General features: G+C 65.2%; 1 protein-coding gene across 18 annotated transcripts; it reads left to right on the top strand.

Moving 5' to 3' along the window:
• Positions 1-232: 232 nt before the first annotated feature.
• ELN (elastin) lies at positions 233-21,663 on the top strand. Of its 18 annotated transcripts, none has more exons than XM_072026010.1 (35): positions 234-426; positions 5,656-5,709; positions 6,065-6,091; positions 6,244-6,276; positions 7,569-7,613; positions 8,085-8,177; positions 8,554-8,613; positions 8,700-8,759; positions 8,844-8,894; positions 10,176-10,247; positions 10,391-10,417; positions 10,623-10,694; positions 13,568-13,609; positions 14,005-14,070; positions 14,353-14,397; positions 14,548-14,649; positions 14,737-14,796; positions 15,708-15,830; positions 15,913-15,960; positions 16,865-17,002; positions 17,088-17,144; positions 17,307-17,468; positions 17,580-17,636; positions 18,234-18,377; positions 18,574-18,627; positions 18,722-18,856; positions 18,951-18,998; positions 19,368-19,409; positions 19,710-19,769; positions 20,209-20,250; positions 20,337-20,360; positions 20,609-20,650; positions 20,786-20,815; positions 20,928-20,978; positions 21,075-21,663. In XM_072026010.1, the coding sequence occupies exons 1-35, from the start codon at positions 348-350 to the stop codon at positions 21,122-21,124; spliced, it is 2,295 nt and encodes a 764-aa protein (XP_071882111.1). In that variant the 5' UTR covers positions 234-347; the 3' UTR covers positions 21,125-21,663. The 18 variants fall into 18 exon arrangements, with proteins under 18 accessions (XP_071882121.1, XP_071882111.1, XP_038021681.2 ...); XM_038165753.2 differs by having other exon boundaries at positions 8,691-8,759; positions 15,708-15,812; XM_072026011.1 differs by having other exon boundaries at positions 235-426; positions 8,691-8,759; positions 13,568-13,594.
• The last annotated feature ends 216 nt before the right edge of the window (positions 21,664-21,879 follow it).

Below are 21,879 nucleotides of genomic sequence, written 5' to 3'. Positions count from 1 at the left end.
CCGGAGGCTGCCTTGGCAGCTCCCCTGCAATTTTGGCAGAGCCGCACCAGAATTGGAGAGAGCGGCGAGGGAGAGAAATTACAAAAAAAAAAAAAAAAAAAAAAAAAAAAAAAAGGAAAGAAAAAGGAAAAAAAAATACAGCCCAATAGCCTGGAGAGGCTTGTGTGTTTGCCCTTTCGTCATGACGTAGTGTCCTGTGCCTCTCTCCCCCCTTCTCTCGTTCCTTTTCCCCTCCCTCCTTCCAACCCCCACACCCCCCCTTCCCCTCACATCCTTGGAAGCAACAATTAAGCAGCTCTGGGATAAAACACACTGACTGCGAGAGCACGGGGGCATTGCTTCAAGAGATGGCAAAGCAGGCAGCTGCACCCCTCCTTCCCGGAGTCCTCCTCCTCTTCTCCATCCTCCCGGCTTCCCAGCAAGGAGGTAAGGAAAGAAAAGGCTCCTTCCCCTTAGCACAGGGAGGCTCTGCCCGGACCTCCCCATCCTGCCCCGGCTGAGGAGGGACGAGCAGCCCCTGCCCTGCCTTGGGGACAACCGGGGGCGGCAGGGCAGCCCGCCTGGGTGCCACCTCCCTGGAGGGCTCCTTGCTCCCCGCATGCATTGCCCAGGCAGGGTGGGATGGCACCCGGGGGGACGCTCAGCTCTCCGGGGCAGCACTGCCAAGCACTTTCCGGGGGGGCTCCAAGGCACCGCATCCTGCCCAGGCACTGGGGATGTGCAGGCAGGGTGAGCACTGCAAGTGCCAGGGGCCGGGGGGCTGACCCCCATCGCCCTCCCGGTGTATATCCCGGTGTGGGCTGGGGGTGTGTGTGTGTGTGTGCATCCCGCAGCCCATGTGTGCAAGCTGCTGCGTGGTGGCCGTGGCAAAGCCCCCAGTTGGGCACCGCTGCAGAGCACCATGGCCCAGGACTGCGGTGCCTGGTCTGGCCCCTGCGCCGTCCTCTTGTGCTTGTGTCACCGGTGTCGGGGTGGCTGTGTGTGTCCCCAGTGCCACCCAGACCCCGGCTGGGCAGCACTGGCCGCAGCGGCTGCGTGGCACCTCTGGCACACACACATGCACGTGCATGTGCCAGGGCAGGGGACAAAAGCCACCGTGTGCCGGGGAGCCCCCCTGTGTCCCGCTGCACTGCGGGAGGGAGCCGGAGCAGCTCACGCAGCAGGTGCCTGCCCACGGGACAGCTCGTGTTTCGTGGCGGGGCCGTGAGCACGCAGAGGGGAGAGCTGCTCCCAGCACAGACGTGGAGCTGCCCACAAGGGCAAAACTGGGCAAAGGGCTGCGAGGTGGGGACGGCGTGCTTCGGGGTGGGACAGTCACCTCTGCTGGGGCTGGGTTGAAGGGGGACAGTGCCTGTCTGCCTGCACGGGGAAAATGCAATGGCTAAAGGGGGAGAGGCAGCAGCAGTGATGGGGACAGTGCCAGAACCATTGCATGGGGCCAGCGGAGTGGGGACAAGGCAGGATCCCATGGGCAGGGGAGGGCAGTGCCAGTGCTGAGCCACCCAAGGCAGAACCCTCGGGGCTGCTGTTGGCAGCCAGCAGTTCCGTCCACCAGCGCCCTGCTCTGCTCCCAGGACCCTGGCCCCCGGCTGGCCTGTCCCCTGCCATGTGCACAGGGTCACCCCCAGCAGTGCCGAGCCAGCACCCATGGAGCTGAGCTGCTGTCAGTGCCTGATCCTGAGTAGCTTGGGACCCAGGAGCCATCCCTGATGGGATGCAGCTCAGTCCTGGCCACTCTCCGTGCCTGGCAGTGATGCTCTTTGCTGGCTTTGCTTAACCACGGTGGCTTTGCTCACCAGCTCTCACGAAATTGCCATTTGGGGCAGTCTCAGTGACTTTGGCCCCAGGGTCAGATCCCACAGTGTCTGGGGCTGCTGGGCCCCACTCCAGACTCTGGCTGCAGGGGTGGTTGCTGCTTTGGGAAGCAGCTCGCTGAGGAGTGGGTGTTGGAGGTGGTCCCAGAGCTGCCGGGGACACTGGAGAACATTTCCCCGTGGAGGAGTGACCGATGTCCCTGCAGCCTGGAGTGCTGCTTTGGACCGGACAGGCTCAGCTCTGCTCAACCAGCCTTGGGGGCCGAGCTGGGACAGGGGCATGGCCAGTGGCACCCACAAGGGTGGTGGGGGTGCACCCACCCAGAGGGAGCTCAGTCAAGGGGGTGAGCTGGTGGCATTTGGGAGGCTCCCAGCAGTGGATTGGGCTCAGCCCCTGCTGCTTTGCACCCCTCTGGGCTGCAGGGTTGTTCGTGGCCCATGGGCCGGATTCAGGCGGCTGCACGGGGAGGCTGCTGTAAGAGGTGCCAAGTGTGGCGTTTGGAGGGGGGCACCCATCCTTCAGTGCTTCCCGGGGAGTGACACCCCAGGGATGACAGAGGGACATGGGGGTCCCAGCCCTGCAGGCTCAGGGGCACAGGAGCAGCTGGGCTGGGCAAAGAGGTGCTGGCAACGGGTACAAAAGTCAGCTCATGGCACCTTCATCTCCACCAGGCATGGCCCAGACAAGGCCACCAGGAGGGTTTGTCAGATCTCTGTGTCACCGTGTGTGCTGGGGACCGTCCCAGCTGCGATGGCATCTCCCCTCCCCGCCGCCGCAGCAGCCTGGCGGGGCTGCTCCCTTTGCAGGAGCCGCAGGGTGCAGGCTGTCCGCAGGCACCCGGAGATGAAAGCTCTGAAAGCTGAGGCTTGGGGGCTGGATGGGAGCCAGGCTCTGGAGGCTGCCTCCCGCTCTCCCGTTAGCTCTCGCTCCCGCCTGGCCTCCCGAGCTGCTACCAGTGGGCTCGGGACACGGCACGACTTCAAAGTTGCCTGGAGACTGCGTGTTTCCAAAACCCATTCTCCCAAAAAAGCACACAGCAAGAGGGAAACGTCTGCCTCAGCTGAGCGCTGAGCCTCCCGCGGGAAGAGGTCGGGGGGGTCTATGGAGGCGCGGGGCTGAGGACACGGGGCAGGGGGCTGAGCTGCAGTGGAGCCCAGGCTGTGCATGTCCGTCCTGCTGTGGGTCCTCAGCCCGCTCTTGGATGTGGGAGGAAATAAGCTGTAGAATACAGAAACCATCTGCATTTCTCACTTGGACTGGAATCTGCAAGTAACACTGCAGGTAGTGGAAATGGAATAATAGAAGTAGTGGTCAGGCTGAAATAGTGCAGCTGTAGTAGTGACCAAACAGTACGGGAATATGGAAGAAAAAGCCTATTTTCTATAAACAACGCCCCACTCCAGGTTCTGAAGCACCTCCATGGGTTATCACCTGCTGCAGCCAGGGCTGTACATTCAGATGCAAATTCTTGGAAAGCTTTGGAAATAGAGCCCTGGGGTGCAGGGTCCAGTCAAGCCCTAGCCCTGTGGGGAAAAAAGGGGATGAGGGAGAAACCCTCCCTTCCCAGCCTGCCAGCAGCCTCTGAGCAGGAGCAAACACAGGGCAGGGACCTTCAGCCCCAGCAGGGCTGTGACTCAGTTTCCCCATCCCTGATGTGCCAAGGAGAGGGCAGAGGGCCCCCATGCCAGGATCTGACCCCGAGCCAGGTGATGGGCAGCACTTCCCTCCTCCCTGCAGGGTATGGGACAAGTGCAGTTGTGGTGACACAGCCCTGGAGCCATCCCCGTAGCCCTGGTGCAGCATCTCCGGGTGTGTGGGTCCAGCCAGAGCGTGGAGCTGACCAAGTTTGGTGTCAGAACTGGCTGGGAGCAGCATCCTGCAGAGCTCCTGAGCAACAGCCTCATCTCCCCCAGATCCACACAGCCATCCTGGCTCGTGTCAAGGCAGGTGGTCCCCATCCACCTCCTGACCTGACCTGGAGGGGGCTGGTGAACCCCCGGACACCAGCACCTCCTCTTTAACCCTCCAGAACACGCATGGCCATGAGGCACTGGGACTGTGTGGAGCTGAGATGGGAGAGGCACGCAGGGCTGAGCACGGCCTCTGCAAGCCCCCTGGGGAGTCCCAGGGCAGGTGTCCCATGGGCCTTTATGTCCCCGCACACCCTGTGAGGACTGTGAGCTGCACAGCCTCCTCCCGGCTTCTCCGGGGGGCTCCGCCAGGCAGCAATGGGGCAGGGGTCCGGGGGCTTCCCAGGGCACCCAGCATCCCCCCTGCCAGCAGCGGGGTGCAGCCTGGCCACGGGGACTGCTCCTGGGGACGCTGTGTGGAGTGTCCACGCAGCTGGCTGTGGCCATCCCCTCCCGGCGGGGCGGGCCAGGGAGGCTGGGCGATGTGCGGATGATGTTTGGGAACAGGCAAAGGAGCTGGGCTTTGTTTTTCCAAGCTGGTGGGGGGGGGGGGGGGGGGGCAGGCGGGGGAATGTGCCGGGAAAGGGAGCTGCTCCGTAAGCCCTGGCCGGCTGCCACCCGGCTGGGCTGGGCTGGGGCGGCGGGGCAAGCCGGCCGGTCAGCGGGGAGAGCGATGACCGAACGCGGCCGCTGCGCTCCGGGGAGGCCAGCTGCGACGGGAACGGGCTCGTGCCCCGAGCCCATGGTTTGGGGATGTGCGAGGCCAAATCCCGCTGCTTGGCACCGCTGGGGCACATCAGCTGGGCAACACGCCACGTGTGTGTGTGTGCCCATGGGGGTGCTGCCGGGGGGGGCTCTGAGCCCGACGTGTCCCCTGATGTGCGTGGGGACAGTGGCACATGTCCTCCTCGTGTGTGTCCTGACATTCGTCCTTCGCTTGTGCGTGTGTCCTGATGGGTGTGTGCGTGTGCCGATGCTTCACCTGTGCCTGTGTGCCCCCCCAGATGAGCACCTGTCCCCGTGAGGCAGGGAGGGGGCTCGGTCTCTGGTGCTCCGTGTGGTGGAGGGCACCCATGAGCAGGGTGCAGGGGACGCCCTTGTCCCTGCCATGCAGGGTGCTCCATGTGCAGCACTGGGTGTCCCCCCTGCTGGGTGCCAGCTCTGCCACCCAGCTGCCACCTGTCCCAGGGCTGTGCCACTGCCTGCCTGGGGGTGCCAGGTGCCCTCCGGCCACTGTAACCTTCAGAAACCCCCAAATCCTCCTGCCAGCTCCATTAAGAGTCCCCCGCAGCCCTGACAGCCCCACCACAAATCCCTTTGCAAGCCCCCCAGTGCCAGAAAGCCCTGCCAGAAGCAGAGTATCCCCTGCACTGCGTCCTTGTTCCCCAAACCCTGTCTCCACCCCTTCCATTGACACGATGGAGCAGGGACCATTGATCTGCTGCACGGTGTCCTGCAGGAGACAGAGCAGGGGCTAAGCCGAGCACCCCAAAAAGCATCACTGTGGTGTTTGAGCACCACCGCTGCCTGCCCTGGAAAGCAGAGGGGCCTGGGAGCTTCTCACTGCACAAGGGCGGACAGAGGGACACAGAGCTGCCAGGAGGTGGTTCTGGAGATGGCACTGGCTGGGTGATGGGATGGGGTCTGGGCAGCAGAGCTGGATCCCCCCCACTCTCCCCCCATGGTGTAGGGCCAAATCGTGCTGCCACCCCGTCAGACCCTGGGGCAGATCCAGACCCCATCACCACCGTATTGCTGGAGAAATTGAGGTGTGCAAGGAAAGGCAGGGAGCTGCCCTCGGCTCTTGCCCTGGGGCTGTGCATCCTGCCTCATCTGGACAGAGCTGCACCTATCCCAGGGGGTGCCCCCCCAGCCCAGCTGGACACACAAATCCCTGCAGGGGTTTTAGCAAGGGTCTCTTCTCTTGCAGGGGTTCCTGGTGCTATCCCGGGAGGGGGAGTCCCAGGAGGAGGCTTTTTCCCAGGTAAGGGGACCTGGGCAGTGTGGGGGCATCACAGCGATGGGCAGGCCCTTGGGTGGGCACCCAGGGCACCTCTGAGCCCAGCAGAGCAGGACCAGGGTGCTGGGACACCCTGCCCTGGGCAGCTGAAGCACCACAGCATAGGGACAGGGCTGTATCAGCCCAGGGCTGGCATCTCCACAGCCCTGGCCACAAGAGGCAAAGGCCCAGGGTGACAGCCTGTCCCCAGTGCTCTGGCTCAAGTCCTGGGGACACCACAGAGGACCCCCCATCTGCTTGTGTCCCCAGACCCCCAGCGTGGGCAGGGCTGGGTGGGAGCTTGCAGGGGTGGGTGCTAAGCCTGTGTCATTGCTTGCAGGTGCTGGGGTTGGAGGTTTGGGAGCAGGTAAGTGCCGGGGACCCTTCTCTGGGGCGGGGAGGGGGTGGCAGGGCAGAGGCTCAGCCCGTCCCACCCGGTGTCCCCATCCCGGGATGCCTGCAGAGGGGACACACCGCAGGGAGGGGCACATCTGACCACCCTCCCTCACTCTCCCCCAGGGCTCGGGGCTGGAGGAAAACCTCTCAAACCAGGTAAGAAACCTTTCCTTCATCTCTCGCCGACTGTGCCAGCAGCCAGGGTGTAGGAAGAGGCCGTGGGGACAGGATGTTCCCCAGCAGCTGCCCGCGCTTTCCGCACTGCCCTGCTGTGCTCACCAAGCTCTCAACAGCCCCAAGGGCTCCGTGCGCCTTCATCCTTGTCCCCAGCTTCAGCGTGCTGCCACCTCCTCCACAACCGTCCCCAAGCCCTGGTCTTCAGGTGTCCCCTGCCTGCCTGCACTCGTGGCTGGGCAGCTTTTGCTGGGGTTTGTCTGGCCCAGAGAGGAGGGGACAGGCAGGGCCACCACTAGGACAGGGAGGGGATGCAGGCAGAAGAACGCACAGCACTGGGCCTTTTGGAGGACTCCAATCCTGGGGCAGGTCACGGACTGCCAGGCACAGCTGGGAGGTGCTAGGGCAGCACAGGCTGCTTGGTTTGGTGCTGGTGGAGATGTCCAGAGCCCCGTGGCCCAGGGGGAGATGCTCTCAGATGGGGACCGCTGTGCCTGGGGCAGGGTGCGCCGGCCTCCTCGGCCCAGCTCCGCGCCGCAGGAGCGCCAGCCCCAGGCGGGGGCCTGCAACCTCCGTTTACTCAGATTTCAGCTCGTGGAAAGAAAAACAAGGCCCTTTATTTCGGCGTAATTAAAACCAAACGCGGTGCAGCCGCGAAGCCCCAGCCGGAGCGGTGTCCGCGCCGTGAGCCAAAGGCAGTGGAATTTGCGCCTGGAGGGAGCGAGCACTGATTAGCCCCAGATGTTGGAAGGCAGCGCTGGCCCAGCCGGAGGGACTCATTCCTCAGCCTGAAACATTTCGGCTCCGTCCCCTCATGGCCTGGCGGGGTGGGGGGCGGGCGAGGCGGAGCGGAGTGGGAAGGGACAGCGGCAGTGATCGGATGGGGACACGTGCCCCATGCCACCGTGGCCGGGTCCTGTCCCCGTCCCCCATGCCCTTCCCTGGTCTGTGGTGGGCTGGGAGCACCAGCGAGTGAGGCGAGACCAGGAGCAATCTGTCCTGCCAGGATGGTGCAAATGGGGGCCCCCCACTCAGCTTTTCCTGCTGGGCAACCGTCCTGTGCACATCCCCATGCGGCACGATGGCCGGGTCCTGCCCTCCCTGCTTTGCACAGGGAGCAAGCATTGGGGTGGCTGGCAGGGGAAGCTCACAGCTGGATGCTGGAGCTGCGTGGGACTGGGATGGGCAAGGACGGCAGCACCCCAGCCCCTTCCCTGTCCCCGTGCGGGTGCTTCTGCACCCCCCAGCCTCCCTCAGCCCGCTTCTCTTTCCAGGGGTCGGTGGCCTCGGGGGACTTGGCCCTCTTGGCCTCCAGCCAGGTGAGCATGGACAAGAACTGTCCCCAGTGCAGTGTCCCCAGAGAACCTCCCGATGGACTGCGGGTGGCCCATCCCCACCAGCTGTAGGGCAATGAGGCGGCTCCTCCACCACTTCCACCCATGTGGCCAGGCTGGGCAACCCCATGAAGCATCAGGGGAGAGGGCGCTGTGTCCCCACGGGGTTGGCAGCAAGGTGGCAGTGCCCCTGCATGGCACACACAGCAGTCCAAGACACCAAGGGGTGCCTGGGTTGCAGGGGTGCAGAGGGGAGCAGGTTTTGGAGGGAATGTAGGGAGAAGAAGTGCAGGGCACAAGCCAGGCTGGCACCGCAGAGCTGTCCCCACGCAGATGTCACCTAACCCTGCCTTGCACTGCCTCATGCCAGCTCGCCACCCCTCACCGCCACCGCAGCCTGGGGGTGCAGGCACCTTCCTGCTCCCCGGGCTCACCTTGCCCCTTTTCCCCTCGCAGGTGCTGCAGGTCTGCTCCCAGGAGGTGGCTTCCCCGGGGGCGTCTTCCCAGGTGCTGCATCCGCGGCTGCTCTTAAGGCTGCTGCGAAAGCTGGTGAGTGCTCAGGGTGCCTGCTCTGATGCTGGGGGGCAACACTGGGCTTGGGCATCCTCAGGGCTCTGGGGGCCCCCTCTATGCCCAGCCTTTCCTGAGGATGGGGGGGCTGCAAGCAGGAGATGTTGCTCTCTCTGCCAGCCCCACCTGGCGCCTGTTCTTGTGCTGAGAAAGGGGCTTTGGTCAAGCTGGAGCCACCAGGAGCATGAAGCCCCCTGTCCTGGGACTGGGTCCCTTGTCCAAACCTGGGGGACACATCTCCAGTGCTCCTTGGGGTGTCCCCTGGGGCCATCTCTTCCTTTGGCACCTCTCCAATCACCCGCAGCTCAAAGGTGGCATCTCACCCTGTTTTTGTCCTTTTTCCCAATGTCCCCAGGTGCTGGTCTTGGTGGCGTGGGTGGAGTTGGTGTTCCTGGAGGCCTCGGGGTCTCCGCAGGTAGGAAACGCCCCGTCCCTGCTCCCCTAGCCCGTGGCAGTGCTGAGTGGGTTCTCAGGGCTCTCTGCCACCGGCAGGTGCTGTAGTGCCCCCAGGAGGGGTACAACCTGGGGTCGGCGCGGCAGGGAAGCCCCCCAAAGTACCAGGTGGGTGCACGGCCCAGGAGGGGCTGGTGGTGGTTGGGGAACGGCTCTGGCGGGGGGCTCACCGCTGCCTTTCTCATCCTGCAGGTGCTGGCATCCCTGGAGCCTTCCCAGGCGGTGGCGTTCTCCCTGGTGCAGGTGAGCTGGGGTCCCCACCCTGCAGCAGCACCCTGACCTCCGAGGGGGTCCTTTTCCCATGGGAACACCCATGGGAACATCATCTGAGTGGGTCCCCATCAATGGCAGTAACCCAGCCTGCAAGGGTGACCCCATCCCTTTGCATCATCCCAACATCCGATGGGGTCCCCATCCTGTGGCAACACTCCAGCTTTCAAGGGAAGCCCCATGCAACAGCAGCACCCATCCCTTGAGGGGGTTCCCATCCCACGGTGGCACCCCAGCCTGCAAGGCAAAGCCCACCCAAACGCGGCATCCCAACCTCTTGGGGTTTTCCTATCCCACAGCAGCACCCCAGCTTCCAAGGGGGTCCGCATCTAATAACATTGCCCAAACCTTTGAGGGTGTCCCCATCCCATCGCAACACCCCAGCCTCTGAGGGGATCCCCACCTACCAGCAGCACCCCAATCTCCAAGGGGGTCCCCATCCCAAGGCAACACCCCAGTGCCCGACCCTCCTAGCTGGCATCAGTGGTCTCATGGCCAGCTGTGCCCTGGCCCCATGTCCCCATCCCGGTGTGCTCAGTCCCACTGGGACACCACTATCAGCCTGCCCAGCTCTCACTTTTCCTAAAGTGGCATCTTTATGGTGCCAGAGGCAGGGGCCTGTGGCAGCAAGGGGCACCAGCACGGGACACAGAGCGGAGCTGGCGTGGGCCACGCGGGGGCAGCTCGCCTGGCCAAGGGCTGTGGGGGGAGGAGACGGGTGGCGGGGGCAGGAATTCCTCACTGCAAAGCAATCTGGGGAGGAAAACTTGTGAAAACAAGATGTTTCGACATTGTCAGAATGGGAAGTGTGTTGTTGCTGGTCAGGAATGTCTTTCCATGTCTGAAAATGCGTGAGTTATAATGAAAGACATTTGTAAAAGGGGGGGGGGCTGGAGAGAAAAATACAAACAAGCAAAACCGAAGCAGCTCAGTTTTTCCATTTTTTTCCCTGGTTGCCTCTGGAGGGTGAGGGCTGGGGGGGCAGGATCCCACCTCCAGCCTGGGGGGGGCTCGGGTGCCCCACGGCTGGGTCTGGCTGCGGGGAGCGCGTCCCCTCTGGCTGTGCTGGTGCTGGGTGCAGGGTGCTGAGCTGGGCAGGCTGGCAAGGATTTGGGTGGTGGGGGCGGTTGGGTCGTGCCAGGAGCAAGGTCTGGAGGGTTTTTCCCTTGCACCCAGCCAGAGATCGTGGGTCTGGGGTACCAGTAACACCGAGAGGCCCCACCACGCTCACCCGTCCCCTCTGCTCCATCCCAGGTGTCCGTTTCCCTGGCGTAGGGGTGCTGCCTGGCGTTCCCACCGGCACCGGTGTCAAGGCGAAAGGTCCAGGTACGTCCCTGCTCCTCCGCGCACGGCAGGGTCCAGGGCTGTCCGCGGGCCACCCCCCGCTGCCCAGGCAGGATGTCACGGGCTGTTGTGGAGCCCTGGGGACCAGCCCCATGACTCACGGGGACATTTGTGTTTCTCCCCAGGAGCAGGAGCCTTCGCAGGAATCCCTGGTGAGTGTTCCCTCTTTCCCGCCTGTCCTTCTCTTCCTTTCCAAGCTTCTCCATCACTGCTGTGGCCTCCTCACACCAAAAGGTGCCTCAGGGGCTTCCCAAGCCGTGGCCGGGGACCCGGGGTGCCGCGGGCACCCCCCTCTCGCAAGGTCTGGTGGCAGCCTGGGCAAGGGCTCCAGGTGAGCGTCTGCTGTTGGCTTTGCAGGACTGGGAGGCTTTGGAGGCCAGCAGCCCGGAGTCCCTCTGGGGTATCCCATCAAAGCTCCCAAGCTCCCAGGTAAGCGGCCACAGCCAGCAGGGGTGCGGGTGAGGGCCCCGAGCAGTGCCAGGGGGACCCCACGTCCTCACTGCCCCGGGCTGAGCCCCGGTGGCCCTGGGTCCCCCGGACCCGGCAGTGCTGGCGCTGGTAGGGGACAGCAGGACGGAGCCGGGCACTGCTGGGCGGGCGATTCCAGCTGCTGCCCACAGCCCCCAGGGCAGATCCTGCCCAGGGCTGCCGCTGCTCCTGCTCCCGGCCCCAGGGTGATGCTGTGCCTTCCTCTGGCTGCCAGGCGTGCCAGGGACAAGCAGGCGTGCTCTGGGGATGTGCGCTGGGCAAGGCCATCCCAGGCTGGCTCCACAGCCCCCTCCTGGCACCAGGCACATCTTTCCAGGAATCCTCTGCTTTCTGTGGCTCCTGGGGGCCAGGGGATGTGCTGGGCATCACCAGACGCTCACCCAGGCTGAACGTCCCCCCTTGGGGACCGCTAACCAAGGCCACCACCAGCAGGCTGGCAGTGGGGACGGAGCACAAGGCAGGTCTCCCTCCTCACTGCCCGCAGAGACGATGCTCAGCCCCAGCCCAGGGGCGCTCAGCACCCCTTTCCCAGCCTGTGCTGCTCCAGTGGCATCTGTCACCTGTCCCCACGCTGGGTGCCAGACCTGCCTGTCCCCAGCCAGCCGTGCCCGGCAGGGACAGCAGCAGGATGGCAGTGCCAGGCAGCAGGGACGAGGTGACACAGCCTGTCCGGGGATGCCAGCAGCTGGAGGGCCCACCCCAGTGACATCCAGGGCAGGAAGAGGGGAGCCAGATCTGGCCAGGGATCCACATCCCTGGGGTGCCAGAGTGAGAGTAGGTCCACGGGCTTTATCCTGGGGTGGAGCCCACCCTGGGGCACGCATCCCTCCCCACCACGGGCGCCAGACCCAGCAGCTCTGCCGGCTTCCCCCGCCAGGGCCCACGGCCGCGAGCGGCAGCAGAAATACTTGGCCAGCGCCCGCTTCCTCCCGCAGAGGCTCGTTACGCTCGTTAGGGCGACCCAGCCCCGCGGAGATCGGATGCCGTCTGGCCGCCCGGCCCCAGACTGCCTTTCATGGGGTGCCTGGTGCGGGCACCTGGCCACATCCCGGCGGCCCTGCCAGTGGCCTGCAGCCCAGACGGGGCTGACCCACTTTCTGGGGAGCTGCCGTGCCTAAATCGGAGGAGGGAGCCCCACCAGCAGCGAGTGGCTGCGTCACCCCTCTCCCTCCCTGGGGACCCCTGTCCCTGCAGCTGCAAGGCCGGCAGTGGCAGCGGTGGTGCCACCCCTTGCAGGGTGCAGTAGGATAGCGGTGCTGTCCCCCAGCCCGGTTTCAGGTGCTGGGTGCATCCCTGTCCCCCCCAGGATCCCACCTTGTTACTCCCCAGCAGCTTGGGGACACACTGGGCCGGCTGTCACAGCTCTTGGTTTGAGCAGGGCGATGCTGCAGGTGGGCTTGGGAGCTGCTGAAAGATGTGTGACACGTCCCTGTGTCCCCCGTGTCCCCTGCACTGTCTGCCGGAGCTGGCGAGCACAGGGCAAGAGGGGATGAGGGGCGAGCACTGAAAATGACAAGTTCAGAGGAAAGTCTCCTTTCTGGAGGGATTGCTGAAAATGCCCTGGGCAGCTCCCGCTCTGGGCTGCTCTGACTCAGGAGGGGTCCCCAGGGCCACCCCACTTTCTGGGGGTGCAGGCTGATGCTGTGGCTGAAATCAGGGTCCCAGCTGGTGTCGTTGAGAAGGGAATGGTGTCCCAGTGCCCAGCCACACCAAGGTGGTCTCAGGGCTGGGAAAATCGGTTCCCATGCCAGCCGCTGCGTCCATTGGCATTGGTGATGCTGGTGGCTGTCCTCGTGCTGGTGCCAAGGGGGTGAGCACCATCCAGGTGGGTGGCAGTGGCTCTGTGGAGCTGGGGTTGGACCAGCAAAACCCCTGGAGCTCCAAGGGCTGGGACCTTTGGTGCCACCTCCACGGGTGTCACCCAGTCAGTGCCAGGCGGCTCTGGGGCAAACGAGGCGCTGGTGGCACTGGGTGCCCCTGGGGACCCTGGACACAGCTGCCGGATGCGGAGCCTGTCCAGCCTTGTGTGGCACCCGGTGGAAAGGGCTGCCGGGGGGGGTGGGGGGAAATGTGGTGCGCACATGTGGCTGTGGGAGGGGATGCCTGGAGGGACGCCTTCTCACGAGCATCCTGGCCACAGGCGCCGGCCCTGCCCGTGGCTGGGGAGCTGGGTGTCTGCGGGGCACCCCTGCCGTGTGCGGCCCCAGCTGCCACCAGAAGGGACACAGCAGCTTGTCCCTGCTCCTCAGGCTGTGGCCACCACCATGCAGAGAGGCTGGGATCCCTGCGCTGTCCCACGCATGGGACGCCGCTCTTTCACAAGGAGCCACCTCCCCGGCCGCGATGTTCCTTCTCGTAATCCCCCGCCGTCCCTTCTTGCCGACCTCCTAATGAGGTCACGTTTCAGTGGAGGCTCCCAAGCCTGATTCCAATTAAAGTCTCGCGTTTGGAGCCGGCCTTGGCGCAGCCAGCTGGGTACGGCTCTCGCCGCGGGGCTCCTGGGGGGCCCCCTGCCGAAACAGGGTCACGGGAGGCTCTGGCAAACACACGCTCATGTTGGAAACCAGCTCTGCGTGCTGCAGGCCTCAGCATGGGGCTCACTTCTGGAGCTGCTGCGGAGAGGGGCACCTCCGGGAGGTCCCGTCACGAGGTGGGGGCGCACCCCAAAAAAAGATTTTCCTGACTTGGAAGGAGCCCCGGTGCTGAGGGCTCGCGTTGCACAGCCAGCTGGCAAAGAGGGGCTACACTGCGGGGCAGAGGGGGCACAGCCACCAGCAGCCAGGTGCTAACCAGCCGCCTTCTCTCCTCTCCAGGTGGCTATGGATTGCCCTACAGCACTGGTAAGCTGCCCTATGGTGAGTGCTCATAGCCCTTGCTCCACGGTCGTAGCTGCTCACAGAGTCTGGGCTGTGTGAGGGGCACCCTGACCCGGGGCAAAGCGACCCACGTTGGGTGGGGACGCGGGCAGGGCAGAAGGACGGGGATGGGGGTGGTGCCCACGGGCACGCCCACGCTGTGCATCCCGTGCCATGGGGCCAGCAGCCAGCAGCTCTCGGCTCATGCTGGCTAGGATATATCGTGTGCTGCAGCCAGCTCTGCTCAGGGAGGCTTGAGGTGGCATCTCCAGCCTGGGGCTGGCTCGGGTGTCCCCAGCATGTCCCTAGATGTGGGGCTGGAGCTGCTGTCTGCCTCGCCCTCCCTCTTGAGGGCCAGATCCTGACCTTGCTGTGTTTTCTCTTTGTGTTTGCAGGTCTCGGACCTGGTGGGATAGGAGCAGGACTTGGTGCTGGAAAGGCTGGGTACCCCACTGGGACAGGTACGGTCCCTTCCCCAGCAGTCCTGTGGGGTGGCAGGGACCTGCAGAGTATGGCAGGGGGAGCAAGCACCCCCTTAGCTTCAGCGGTCACTGGATGGGATACGCAGCGTTGTCTGGTGGCCCCAGGGTGGCCAGAGAGGGGCTAGGAACAGCCTGGGGTGGGCTGTGTCACCTTGCTAAGGAGAGGGGGCAGCTGCTGGTGGGAGGCACCAGTCCCCAGGACGGGGGAGGCTGTGCTGGGGTGGCCACAGGCCCTCAGCATCTCCTCATGTCCTTCCCCAGGAGTTGGAGCACAGGCAGCAGCAGCGAAAGCAGCAGCTAAGTACGGTGAGTACCCGGTACACCTAGCACCCTGCTGTGCTCCGTGGGCACAAACAGCGCCTGTGTCCCCGCCCGGGTGGCTGCTGTCCCCCTCCCAGGCTGGGGGAGGCCGGTGGTGTCCCCTTCCCACGCTGACATCCTCTTTTCCCCCCCCAGGAGCCGGTGTCCTGCCCGGGGCTGGTGGCATCCCAGGGGTCGGCGGCATCCCAGGGGTTGGTGGCCTGGTGCCTGGCGTTGGCGTTGTCCCAGGAGCTGGAGGTGAGGCTGGGCTCAGCCCCGGGGTGCGGATGCCGATGTCCCCCCTGCCCCGTCCCACACCCTGACTCTGTTCTGCTACCCCGGCAGTCGGAGGGCCGGCGGCTGCAGCGGCAGCAGCGAAGGCAGCAGCAAAGGCAGGAGCCTACGGTGAGTCCCTGCTCTCAGCAGGGCTGAGCAGTGCTGGCGTGGCTTCACAGGGTGCTGCCCTCTGCGATGCTCGCCCAGCCCAGGCTCCCGCATGGCTCCGGCATCTGCGTGCCCATGCTTGGGGCGAGTTGATCCCTTCTGCTGAGCCGTTGTGGGCTGCAACACCCCCCTAAGGCTGCAGGGGGGCTTTCCCCCTTCTTGCAGCAGCTTGGCATTGCAAAGCCTCCGCTGCCTGCGCTGGGGGACGTGGGGACGTGGCAGGTCCAGGCTGTGACAGTTCCTGCAGTCCCGCTGGGAGGGCGTCTGCAGCGAGGCAGGGCTCATGAGCAGAGGGACAAGCTGGGCTCTGCAGATCGCATGCTCGCTGCTCCCCTTGTTGGCAGAGGGAGCCGGTTTCGCAGGAGCAAGCACGCGCTCATTGGAGCATCCAGAGGAAATGCGTCAGCCCCGGGAGCAGCTGGGATTTACGAGCCCGTCCTTGGGGGACCTCGGGGTCCCGCCAGCTGCCACCAGCTCCCGAGCGGCCACGTGGGCTCCCAGGCTGGGAGCTGGGAATCCCCTGCCCGGGTGCGTGCGAGCGGCGGGGCCATCGCACACCCAGGAGTGGAAGCATCCCCGGGCTCGGTGGAGAGCAGCACAGCAGCCAGAGAACATCTGCTGCCAGGGGGATTTGCTGTTCCTGGAAGCCCACCCCATGCCCGTGCCTGCTGGGCAAGTGGGAGCCCCAGCTTGGGCGCCCCAGCCCTGGAGGATGCGCATGTGGGCACTGGTCCCTTAGCAGACATTCTGGGAGGTGCTGAGCCCGCTGATGCTCCAGCTTCTGGCTTTGCTTGAGGGGTCCATAGCCACATGCTCTGGGGCCGGCAGCATGGGGCATTTTGGGGTGCTCTGACTGCTCTGCTTCCCTCCAGGTGCAGGGGTGCTGCCTGGTGTCGGCGGTGTGCCAGGCCTCGTGCCCGGTGTCGGTGGTGTGCCTGGTGTCGGTGGTGTCCCCGGCTTGGTGCCTGGTGTCGGAGGTATCCCCGGGGTGGCAGGTGACTGTTCCTGTGAGTGTTGACCCCACGGCAGGTGGCACGGGGGCAGGTGGCTCAGGGTCCCTCTCTCTCCTGTCCTCAGGAGCTGGAACGCCAGCAGCAGCAGCAGCAGCAAAGGCAGCTAAGTATGGTAAGTACTGTAGGGGGCAAGGAGACGCCCATCCACTCCATTATCCTGGGGATGCCCCTGTGGGACTTGGGGTGCCACCAGGCAGGTGGCTTTGCCCTGGAGATCACTCCTGGTGGATCTTTATGGGGAAGCATCCAGGCGCTGGATGTGCCCAGCCTGGCTCCCAGCTGCTCTGCCTGGGCTCGCCTTTGTCCCCTGCCTCTGTCCCTCCCCAGGTTTCTGCAGGCCGTGATGCTACTGGTGTTTCATGGGGGTGAATGGATGAGAACAAACTGACTTTGTTTGGTTCTTGTCTGAAATTTTTGGTTTCGTTCCAAAAAAACAGTGGGACCCGGCAAGCACACCTGATTTGGTCTAGCAGGACTGCGGGTCCCAGCAGGGGCTGGCACCCCAGCACCTTGCGCAGCAGTGAAGCTGGGAGGCTGGGCTCGGAGAGCAGGCACAGGGGAGGGCTAGACCATTGCTGGCCATTTCTTTCATTTGTTTTCTGCATCATGCAGGAAGAAAAAAAAAAAAAAAAAGCAATAAGTGGATGGGATTTAGGGAGAAAATTGGCAATCTTCTTGGCCCCTGCTCTCACACACCAGTGAGCTTTTCATTGCTGAACTTCTCCCTAAATCCCAGCACTTCCAGGTGGCTACTGGGGGCCACCAGCCACTTCTCTGCCCTTTTGGGCTGAAAGGCTCCATCTCCTCATGCCGAGGATCATCTGGAGCCCCCCATAGCATCGTTCCCTGTGCTGGTGACTTCCCAGCCTCTTGTGTGACCCAGCACCAGGCGCGTGTCCCAGCCGCCTGCAGGGATGAGGCACGGGGTGCTTCCCCATGGCATGATGGCAAGGGCAGACCTCCCTCCTTGTCCCACGGCTCAGCCACTCCAAATTCTCTCTTCTCACTGCCTGCAGGAGCCGGCGTTGGCGTTCCTGGTGTTGGTGTTCCTGGCATCGGCGGCGTGCCCGGTGTGCCCGGCGTTGCTGGTGTCCCCGGCGTGCCTGGTGTCCCTGGCGTGGCTGGTGTCCCTGGCGTGGTGCCTGGTGTCGGAGGTGAGCAAAGGGGCTGGGGACAGTAGGGGACAGCGTGGTGCTGGCCTCTCTGCTCCCCCTGACACCCTTCCTTCTGTCCCCGCAGTGGGTGGCCCAGCAGCTGCTGCCGCAGCGAAGGCTGCAGCGAAAGCGGCCGCATTTGGTGAGAGACCTTCGTCCTTTGTGCTGGGATGGAAGGAGGGAGAGGTGTTACAAATGGCTGGGGCGTGGGGCTCGGATGCATCCCTGGTCCTCTCTGCAGGAGCAGGGCACCTGCCCGGGGCTGGTGTGCTGAGGGTTGGTGTAATGAGAGTTGGTGTAACAGGAGCTGGCGTGCCTGGAGCTGGTGTTCCCGGAGTTGGAGTACCTGGAGTCGGTGTTCCTGGAGTCGGCGTTCCCGGTGTTGGCGTTCCTGGAGTTGGTGTTCCCGGCGTTGGTGTTCCTGGAGTCGGTGTTCCCGGAGTCGGTGTGCCTGGTCTGGTACCCGGTGAGATGCTCTCTAAGGGATGCTCAGGGATGCCCGCAGTGGTGCTGGCCAGTAGCACTGGCGTGGCCACTGCAGGCCGTCACTGCCCCTCACTCTTCCCCTCTCCCCCAGGAGCCGGCCCTGCTGCCGCCGCTGCTGCCAAAGCGGCCGCCAAAGCAGCCAAGTATGGTAAGACGGGCTCACCCCGGGGTTACCCCGCACGTCCTGCCTGCTGCCACCTCCCCGCATCAGGCTGCTTCCCCAGCTGGGGCTGAGGCACTGCATGGGGTCCCCATGGGTCGGGGTGAGGGGTGAGAACTCTGCGCGTGGGATGAGGTCCTGGCTGCGTCAGGGGATGCTCTCCAGAGAGCTGGTGTGCATGGAGGCTCCTAGGTCCATCATCCATGTGCCTTCTCATACATTCATCCATCCATCCTACATTCTACTCACACATCCGCACCCCCGTCCCCTCATCTCCTCATCCATCCATCCATCCATCCATCCATCCATCCATCCATCCATCCATCCATCCATCCATCCATCCATCCATCCATCCATCCATCCATCCACACCTCACCTCCATCCACCCACCCATGCACATCTCATTCCCTCCATTCACCTCACCACCCACCCACCCATCCACTACCCCCTCCTCCGTCCATCCACCATCCTTCCCACCACCTCTCCCACCGCCCTCCCACCTGCACCTCCGGCCATCCCAGCCCTCTCGCAGCCCCGGTCCCTCTTCCTGAGCTGGAGCCCCAGTCCTTCTCCTTCTTCTTGCAGGGGCAGGTGGCCTGGCTCCTGGCGTGGGTGGCCTGGCTCCTGGCATAGGTGGCCTGGCTCCTGGTGTGGGTGGCCTGGCTCCTGGTGTAGGTGGCTTGGTTCCTGGTGTGGGTGGCCTGGCCCCCGGCGTTGGAGGTGTCCCAGGTGAGGCAGGCGGTGGTGGCAGCTGGGCTGGCACTGGGACAGGGCTGGGGCAGGACGGACACCTCGGACACCCTCGGTGGTCTCCGTCAGCTCGGGGCCATCTTTTGGTGGATGCCAAGGTGGCAGAGATGGGCTTTGCCCAGCACTGCTGGGGAGGCTCCCCCCAGGGATGCTGACCCTTGTCTCACTGTCCCAGGAGTCGGAGGTCCGGCAGCAGCAGCAAAAGCAGCAGCCAAGGCAGCCAAGTACGGTGAGTCCATCTCCACGCAGGGTTAGCGTATGCCGGCACAGCATTGCCCTGTCCCATGCAGCCCTGGGCTGTGTCCTCACCCCCTCTCCTGCAGGTGCCGGTGTCGGAGGGGTGCCAGGCGCGGTGCCCGGTGGTCCCGGTGTGCCAGGAGTGACACCCGGCGTTGGCGGCGTCCCTGGGTTGGTGCCGAGCGTGGGGGTACCCGGTGCCGGCGTTCTCCCCGGGGCAGGTGAGGGCAGCACTGCACCCAGATGTGGGGGGTGGGTGGGATGGGGGGCACGGGGGTGCCTGTCCTAAACGCGGTGCCCTTGTTTGCTTTGCAGGCATCCCCCAAGTAGGGGTGCAGCCAGGTGCTAAGCCTCCCAAGTTCGGTACGTATTGCTGCCACCCGTCCCCAGCCTGCTCCCCCTTGGGCACCCCGTGTTGATATCGGGGTGCTGGCCCCTCTTCATGTCCCCACATGCCCTGCGGAGCCCTGGGCATGGGGGGGGATGGCACGCTGTCACCCCTGGGTGCAGAGTGCCACCCGGTATGGTGGCTTCTTCCCACCCCAGTCACCCCGGGGACATTTTCCTCCTGCTCTGCACTGCCTGCAGCAAGGCACCAAGCAGAAGGCCTCCAGGTCTTTCTGTGCTGGGGGAGGTGGGACGGGTGCCAGGGCCACCCCTGGGTGTTCACTGCCTCCCCCGAGCTCCCTGTGCAGGCTGTGGGGATGTGGTCTCACTGCCTCTCTCCGACAGGAGTTCCCGGAGCTGGAGTCCCAGGGGTTGGTGGCATCCCAGGTAGGTGCTGTACGGGCAGGGGGTGCTCCCCCAGGGCATGGGGCTGCATCAGGAAGGTCTGGGCTTGTGTGGGGCTGGGTGAGCAGCAGGTTGGACCCTGGGCTGGTGCTGGAGCTGCGCTGCTCCCTGCAAATCCCCCCACCATGTGAGCCAGGAACGATGGCAAGGCCAGTGCTGCCGTGCCCGGTGTCCCTGGTCCCCACCTCCCACCCCAGGCCAAATCCCTGGGCACAGACCCCACAGCCCCGCGCTGCGTCCCCACGGTCCCCTGGGAGTGCTCACCCAGGCTCCTCACCACAGGTGGCCTCGGAGTTGGTGGCCTCGGAGCCGGTGGCCTCGGAGCTGGTGGCCTTGGTGCTGGTGAGTGGTGCTGGTGGGCTCGGCACTGAGGGTCCCACAGAGGGGTCTGTGCAGGGTGCTGAGAAGGAAGGGGCATCGGGGGGATGCAGGAGATTCAGAGCCACCTCTGTCCCCTCCTTGCTGTGACCCCTTGGGCTGGGATTTGGGGGAGCAGTGCCCAGCTGGGTGCTGTCCCACCCCGAGGGAGCCGGGGCACCTCTGCGGTCCCACGGCGTGTCCCCACCCCGCTGTCACCGTGCCCCGTCTGTGCCTGCTGCCTGCCCAGGGGTACAATGGGAGGGGACGGCCCCCACCGAGCAGGTACCAAGGGCCCCAGCCCCAGCGTGTCCCAGGCTGTGGGGACAGGAGATGGGACAGCAGTGTCCCCAATACGTGGAGACACCCGGGGACCCTCTGGGCTGGTGGGGGGCTGCACTGACACCCACCTTTGCTGCTGCAGGGCTCTTGTTTCCAGGAGCTGCTGGAAAACCTCCCAAGCCAGGTAAGGAGCGGGGACAGCCCTGGCCAGCGGGGTGACGTCCCTGTCCCCATGGCCGCCACCCTCACCAGGGCTCTCCCCTCCCGCAGGTTTTGGTGTTGGGGGGCTGCCAGGTGAGTGCCGGGGCCGGGGGCCAGGGTGGGACCCTGTCACCGACCGCACTGCCCCGCTTGCTGTCCCCACCCCGCCGGGCACGCCACAGGCTCGCGGGGTGCTCTGTAGCGGGGTGGGCACCCAGGGGTGCTGCTGGGCTCGGGGGCTCTTGGGGCAGCTCACGCCCAGCTTGCTGCAGGCTTGGGGACACTGCGGCCACGCAGGGCTGGGGTGGCAGCGCTGTCACCGGCTGTCACTTTTTCCCCAGGGCCTGGAGTTCCCGGCTTTGGCGTGTCACCGATATTTCCAGGTACCTTCCCCTGCGTGCCCTGCCCGTGGGGACACACGCAGCCGCAGGGCACGAGGACACGGCCACGGGGAGTGGGGCTGGGCTGGGCTGGGGGGCACAGGGCCGAGCATCACTGAGGCTTTGCTGTGCTTTCAGGTGGGGTCGGCGGCCAGCTGGGATTTGGCGGTGAGTGCGCCCCAGCCAGGCTGGTTGGGGACAGTGGGCAGGGGGGTCACCTCCCCAGGGGGCACCCGTGGAGCCCCCCACCCCGCTCACCCTCTCCGTCTTGTCCCCGCAGGGAAGCCCCCCAAGACCTTCGGAGGAGCCCTCGGGGCCCTGGGCTTTAGAGGTGAGCGCCGCCGGGTCCCCCGCCACCCCTGCCCGGCTTCCAAGCCCCCTGCCGGGGCCCGGGGGGGCTGACCCGGTGTCCCCCCCCCCAACCCAGGTGGAGTCGGCTGCGCACAAGGGAAATACTGCGGGAGGAAGCGGAAGTAACCGCCCGCCCCACCGATAACCTCATGAACTTTGGTGCTACTGCATGGTCCAGAATGTAAATCCCCAGCCCAGCTGAGACCCCCCTGGCCCCCCGGCCCCACGCTCCCGGGAGGGACCCCACGGTGCGGCAGCAGCGCCGGGGCCTGCCCCCACCCCGGGAATTCTCCCCCCTGACCCCCCCAGGGAGCGCGGAATAAACTGCGGGGAGCAGCTGTCCCCCTTGGTGCTATCGCTCCCTGCGGGGGGGCCTGGGACCCCCCTGACACCCCCTGCCCCGGTGCTGCCCCCCGGGGTGGGTGGCGAGAGCTGACCCGGGGGGGGGGCAGGCCGAGTGGGGGGCACGAGGGGCACCGGGGGGGGAAGGAGGGAGGGAGGGAGGGGGTCCCGGCGGCAGGGGACAACGTGGGGGGGGCTTGTCCCCGCCGCCCTGCGACCCCCCCGGCTCCCTTCATGTTACTCACTTTGATATAACTGGGTGGGACGCCCTACGCAGGGGGAATCGCTGCCAACAGACTAATAAAGGACAAGTTTTTAAAGGATTCTGCCTCCCTCCTGCTTCTGCGGCCCCCTGACACCCTGCGTGGTGACACCGGGGACATGTGCGGGGACATCCCAGGTCCCCAGGGGCATGTCCATGCCCTGAGGCAGGGCGACAGCCTCGGGACACGGGGGGGCCAGCCCTTCCCCGAGGTGACTGTGACACCGGGGGACACCCCCCGCCTGCCCCGCCACACCCCCCCGGGCCCCTCGGTGAC

Source organism: Anas platyrhynchos, chromosome 20 (assembly GCF_047663525.1).
Source record: "Anas platyrhynchos isolate ZD024472 breed Pekin duck chromosome 20, IASCAAS_PekinDuck_T2T, whole genome shotgun sequence".
NCBI classification, from domain to species: domain Eukaryota; kingdom Metazoa; phylum Chordata; class Aves; order Anseriformes; family Anatidae; genus Anas; species Anas platyrhynchos.
The sequence above is the reverse complement of the archived record's forward strand: the minus strand, read 5'-3'. Positions and strand labels throughout refer to the sequence as shown.